The sequence below is a fragment of the Salvelinus namaycush genome, chromosome 34 (assembly GCF_016432855.1).
Source record: "Salvelinus namaycush isolate Seneca chromosome 34, SaNama_1.0, whole genome shotgun sequence".
Lineage (NCBI taxonomy): Eukaryota > Metazoa > Chordata > Actinopteri > Salmoniformes > Salmonidae > Salvelinus > Salvelinus namaycush.
Genome location: NC_052340.1, coordinates 28,929,137 through 28,935,779, shown reverse-complemented (window position 1 = coordinate 28,935,779; position 6,643 = coordinate 28,929,137). Strand labels below are relative to the sequence as shown.

Here is a 6,643-nt window from a genome sequence, read left to right as displayed (position 1 = left end):
GCCACATCAATTTACAGAAATACTCATCATACACTTTGATAAAAGATACAAGTGTTATGCACAGAATTAAAAATATACTTCTCCTTAATGCAACCGCTGTGTCAGATTTCAAAAAAGCTTTACGGAAAAAGCACACCATGCAATAATCTGAGTACAGCGCTCAGACAAAAAAACAAGCCATACAGATACCCGCCATGTTGTGGAGTCAGTAAAAGTCAGAAATAGCGTTATAAATATTCACTTACCTTTGATGATCTTCATCAGAATGCACTCCCAGGAATCCCAGTTCCACAATAAATGTTTGTTTTGTTCGATAAAGTCCATAATTTATGTCCAAATTACTCCTTTTGTTAGCGCGTTTAGTTCACAAATCCAAACTCACGAGGCGCGGGCAAGTCCAGGCGAAAGTTCAGACGAAAAGTCCAAAAAGTTATATTACAGTTCGTAGAAACATGTCAAACGATGTATAGAATCAATCTTTAGGATGTTTTTAACATAAATCTTCAATAATATTCCAACCGGACAATTCCTTTGTCTTTAGAAATGCAATGGAAAGTAGGTCGCTCTCACGGCCATGCGCGTGACCAGCTCATGGCCTTCTGGCAGACCCCTTAGTCAAACAGCTCTTATTCTCTCCCCCTTCACAGTAGAAGCCTGAAACAAAGTTCTAAAGACTGTTGACATCTATTGGAAGCCTTAGGAAGTGCAACATGACCCCATTTACACTGTATATTAGAAAGGCAATGAGTTGAAAAACTACAAACCTCAGATTTCCCACTTCCTGTTTGGATTTTTCTCAGGTTTTCGCCTGCCATATGAGTTCTGTTATACTCACAGACATCATTCAAACAGTTTTAGAAACTTCAGAGTGTTTTCTATCCAAATCTACTAATCATATGCATATCTTAGCTTCTGTGCCCGAGTAGCAGGCAGTTTACTCTGGGCACGCTTTTCATCCGAACATGAAACTGCTGCCCCCTATCCCAAACAGGTTCATGAATCCAACCTAAGTGTATGTAAACTTCCAACTTCAACTGTAGGTATAGAATCTTTAATGTAATATAGACATAGAATCTTTAGTGTAATATAGGCATAGAATCTTTAATGTAATATAGGCATAGAATCTTTAATGTAATATAGGCATAGAATCTTTAATGTAATATAGGCATAGAATCTTTAATGTAATATAGGTATAGAATCTTTAATGTAATATAGGTATAGAATCTTTCATGTAAAATGGGCAGAGAATCTTGAATGTAAATAGGCATAGAATCTTGAATGTAATATAGGCATAGAATCTTTAATGTAATATAAGTAAAGAATATTTCATGAATATAGGCATAGAATCTTTAATGTAATATAGGCATAGAATCTTTAATGTAATATAGCATAGAATCATTCATGTAAAATAGGTATAGAATAATTTAGCAACCTTGTGTTCAGGACTGAATCTATACTTGCAGATACTGTAGCTATGTTAATGACAATGGTCTGAAGTACAGTGCCTTGCAAAAGTATTCACCCCCCTTGGCGTTTTTCCTATTTTGTTGCATTACAACCTGTAATTTAAATGGATTTTTATTTGGATTTCATGTAATGGACATACACAACATAGTCCAAAGTGAAGTGAAATGAAAATCAGTACTTGTTTCTAAAAAATAAAAAACGGAAAAGCGGTGTGTCTATATGTATTCACCCTTTGCTATGAAGCCCCTAAATAAGATCTGGTGCAACCAATTACCTTCAGAAGTCACATAATTATTTAAACAAAGTCCACCTGTGTGCAATCTAAGGGTCACATGATCTGTCACATGATCTCAGTATATATACACCTGTTCTAAAATGCCCCAGAGTCTAAGCAAGGGGCGCCACCAAGCACTATGAAGACCAAGGAGCTCGCCAAACAGGTCAGGGACAAAGTTGTGGAGAAGTACAGATCAGGGTTGGGTTACAAAAACATCCGAAACTTTGAACATCCCACAGAGCACCATTAAATTAATTATTTAAAAAATTGAAAGAATATGGCACCACAACAAACCTGCCAAGAGAGGGCCACTCACCAAAACTCACGGACCAGGTAAGGAGGGCGTTAATCAGAGAGGCAACAAAGACACCAAAGATAACCCTGAAGGAGCTGCAAGAGATTGGAGATTGGAGTATCTGTCCATAGTACCACTTTAAGCCATACACTCCACAGAGCTGGGCTTTACGGAAGAGTGTCCAGAAAAAAGCCATTGCTTCAAGAAAAAAATAGGCAAACATGTTTGGTGTTCACCAAAAGGCATATGGGAGACTCCCCAAACATATGGAGGAAGGTACTCTGGTCGGATGAGACTAAAATTGAGCTTTTTGGCCATCAAGGAAAACACAATGTCTGGTGCAAACCCAACACCTCTCATCACCCCGTGAACACCATCCCCACAGTGAAGCATGGGGGTGGCAGCAACATGTTGTGGGGATGTTTTTCCATCGGCAGAGACTGGGAAACTGGTCAAAATTGAAGGAATGATGGATGGCGCTAAATAAAGGGAAATTCTTGAGGGAAACCTGTTTCAGTCTTCCAGAGATTTGAGACTGTGACGGAGGTTCATCTCCAAGCAGGACAATGACCCTAAGCATACTGCTAAAGCAACACTCGATTGGTTTAAGGGGAAACATGTAAATGTCTTGGAATGGCTCAATCCAATTGAGAATCTGTGGTATGACTTAAAGATTGCTGTACACCAGCGGAACCCATCCAACTTGAAGGAGCGGGAGCAGATTTGCCTTGAAGAATGGGAAAAAATCCCAGTGGCTAGATGTGCCAAGTTTATAGAGACATACCCCAAGAGACTTGTAGCTGTAAAAGGTGACTCTACAAAGTATTGACTTTGGGGGGGTGAATAGTTAAGCACGCTCAAGTTCTTTTTTTTGGTCTTATTTCTTGTTTGTTTCACATAAAAAATATTTTGCATCTTCAAAGTGGTAGGCATGTTGTATAAATCAAATGATACAAACCCCCCCAAAAATATATTTTAATTCCAGGTTGTAAGGCAACAAAATAGGAAAAATATCAAGTAGGTGAATACTTTCGCAAGCCACTATAGTTGTGCTTTATGTCCTTCCAAATTCACTGGAAAAATGTGCCTCTACATGCAGACCCGCCCATTGGAAAAAAGACAACATAAATAATAAAGAAATGTTAAAGAAATATTTTCACAATTTCTCCACCCTCAACATGACAAGAATAGGGCCACAGAGTAGGGCGACGCTTTGAAGTCACATTCCAGCCTGCCTCACACCATAATTACACACAGTAGTCATTATGGCCTCAAACACTTACATGGCGGTCAAGGTTAAGGGGCCAGGGGCTCCTTGTTCTCTTCTCACACAGAAACTTAGGAGACTTGTCCCTCTGAAGGGGGTTCTATGTACAGTAGACAATGGGACAACCCTGAGACAATATGCAGTTGACATCCTGCAATTAAAACTACAAAAACATGTGACCTCTGAATAAACTAATCTCTAATCAAATTGCTAGAATTGCATGTAGCAAAAATACAATTTGCTCTAGAGAAATAAAGAGTTTATTTTTGAGATATTCCTTTACAGATGATTTCATCCTAGCGATGCTCCTGTCCCCCATTATGTGAATATTTTGGTGTTTGCTATCATGGCATAAGATGACTTGAAATTACAGATGACTTGAAATAATAAGTGTTAGAATTAATGTGGTTCTTGTACACACAAAAAGTACACAAATCGTGTAAATCATTCCTTGTAAGGGAAGTGTGTCTTCAAGTACAAGCTCTGCAAAACCTTGACTGCCCTCCAGTGGTTACCTTGGAAAAAAACAAATTTACCACTAATAGAGTTTAAAAGGTAGTCACAATGATTGAAGCAAGAAACATTAAACTATCAATTTGTTTGCTATGATAATACTATATTATGCACAGACCTTTGTGGTATCTGTGTATTTCAAACACACAGTAGTTGCAAAGTTCCTTTCCTCATACACATGTAATACACAGAATGCAGGAAGTCTTTTGACAGGAAATAACACACAGCACAACACTGTAACAGTTTGCTCTCGCTGCAACCTCTGTTTATTTGCCTGTTCTGTTCAACTAAGGGCAAAGTACATGACACAGGAGCTATATTGCTTGTTAATATCAACATTTCAGAGTGGTTACTGGAGGAGATGAGGACATCCTTTAGTTTGTAGTATTTTGTAGCTGCTACAAAACAGGGGTGAGTCTTTAAAAGTGAAAGTAAACTGCTTCCTTAAGGCATTACAAAAGAGGGAGAGAAGTGTGACAGAGAGAAAATGGCCTCCAGATTGTCTCTCCCAGAAGAGGATCTTTCCTGTCCTGTATGCTTAAACACCTTCAGTGATCCTGTCATCTTATTATGTAGCCACAGCTTCTGTAAAGCCTGTCTGCAGTAGTGCTGTAGACAGAGACTATTGCAGGAATGTCCAGTTTGTAGGGAAGTATTTTCAATGGGTAATCCTTCCTGTAACCGGGCTCTAAAGAACCTGTGTGAGGCTGTCTTAAAGGAAATAAGTCAGAGAGCTTCAGGAGGGTCTGGGGTTCTCTGCAGTCTGCATAGTGAGAAATTCAAGCTCTTCTGTTTGGAGGATAAAGAGTTCATCTGTTTGGTGTGTCGTGATTCAAGGAAGCATAAAAAGCATGCCTGCATCCCCATACAGAAAGCTGTACAGGAACATAAGGTTGGATAGATTGTTTTTCCGGGTAAGTTTGTGGAAACAAACTATTGCAGTAGCTGTTTCTATGTGGATAATTTTGAACATTTAGCAACAGTGTGGTACTTTACAATAGTTGGTGTTCCCTTAGATTAGAACAGAGTTGACAATAAAGAACACAAACTAGCCAAAATGCATACATTGTTGTTGCATCAAATCTTAAATGTCATACCTTAATATGTTTTGCTGTATTATCACAAGTGAGTTTGACTCCCTTAAAGAGCCTCAGTTTATCCTTAAGAGGGTTCAATGCAGTCTTGAGTTTAACCTGAAAAGAAAGCAACATGGTATTCACAAACTTGACCTGTATGTTACTGTATGGGATTGCTGTGTAGGAAAGATTTGTTTATGAGTAAAAAAAGAAAAAGATTAGACAGGCCCTAGAAGATCATGCCCTACAGGAAGACTGAGGTGAAGCAATTTTGATTGGATGCCACGAGGGAGGAAATAGTATGAATAATGACAGAAAGAACCAGCAAGTTAAATTGGTAACAGAGAGAATTATAACAGGAGAGATACAGTATGTCTGAGATATTCCTTGCACTCTCTCCAGATCCAAGCCCAGGATACAGAGAGGCAGATTAAGGGGCAGTTTAAAAAGCTGTACCTGTTTTTGCAAGAGGAAGATAGATGGATAGATGCATTGAGAATGGAAGAGGTGCGGAAGAGTCAGGTGATGAAACAAGATAACAGAGATGAGCAGAGAGATATCATCACTTTCATACACAATCAAAGCCACCGAACAACAGCTGAGCATTGAAGACATCTCATTCTTGCAGGTACAGTAAACAGCTGATCGTATGAGTAGATATTGTATATAGTGATTATTATTTACTGATTATTTTATTGGTAAGACTGATTTTCACCTGCTTTATTGGTCCTCTTCAGAACTACAAGGCCACAGAGACCAGGTAAATGGTCTTCCTCCTTTCTCCCTCCTCTCTGTGGTTCTATACCAAAACCACAGCAGTACTAACTCCTGAATGTTCTTCCAGAGCCAAGCAAACACTGCCAGATCCAAAGAGGGTTTCAGGAGCGCTGATAGACGTGGCCAAACACCTGGGAAACCTGCAGTTAAGAGTCAGGGAGAAGATGAAAGGGATGGTCCAATACTGTAAATACTGTAACGACCCTGGGTTTATAAGCGCGGAAATCGATTGCGCAATTGTTGATAGAATAACCATCATGTCGAGGTAAATGTGCGGTCACGCGATGCTATGTTGTGTGGTCCTTCCAGTGCGACTTGGAAAAGCATGCACAGTTTAGGCTACGGGATGATGAAAGTACACAGTGATGACCTTGATGCTGCTTTCCAATAAAAATGTAGGGTATTATTTGTATGCTAGTGACATAATGATCTTGCTTTCATCCATCTCATCATATAGCCTATATGTCCAGTGTACGCTTTATCAGCGAACTGTTGTCTAAAAAGCATGTGCGAAAACCAGATTGGGCAAGTTTGCCATTTATCGCGACAGTTTGTGGCAAAACTATCGGTAGAGTGGAAAATACAATGGTAACACATTAAACTCGTGTTTTTTATTCAGTATATGACGTAAGCACAAAAGTGTTTTTTATGTGCAGGTCATAACGCACAGCCTTTGAACCGCAACAAAGTCAGGGGGCGTTCCTCTGCCCAGGTGTTGTTGATGGATGCCAAATCTTACAACAGCTGGATAGGTATTGTAAGTATCAGCTAACCATATCATATGTTATAGCAATCTGTAAGCCGATAAAATGGTCCATGACGTAGTTCGCAACCATAGGTTAATGCATGAAACATCTGAACGCGGGACGCGACCTCGGTCTGGTGCAGAGTATGTGAGAGGAGCGGAGCAAGGAGTGATTTTGTAATTTTTTATAATTATAATATTCGCATGAAAATCTGTCGCAAATTGG

At 39.3% G+C, this 6,643-nt stretch overlaps 1 protein-coding gene across 1 annotated transcript; it reads left to right on the top strand.

Annotated features, from left to right (window-relative positions):
• Nucleotides 1-4,066: 4,066 nt before the first annotated feature.
• On the top strand, nt 4,067-6,429 carry LOC120028238 (tripartite motif-containing protein 35-like). The gene is made up of 5 exons (XM_038973405.1): nt 4,067-4,230; nt 5,298-5,523; nt 5,633-5,655; nt 5,740-5,937; nt 6,329-6,429. The coding sequence occupies exons 2-5, from the start codon at nt 5,440-5,442 to the stop codon at nt 6,333-6,335; spliced, it is 312 nt and encodes a 103-aa protein (XP_038829333.1). The 5' UTR covers nt 4,067-4,230; nt 5,298-5,439; the 3' UTR covers nt 6,336-6,429.
• Nucleotides 6,430-6,643: the final 214 nt, after the last annotated feature.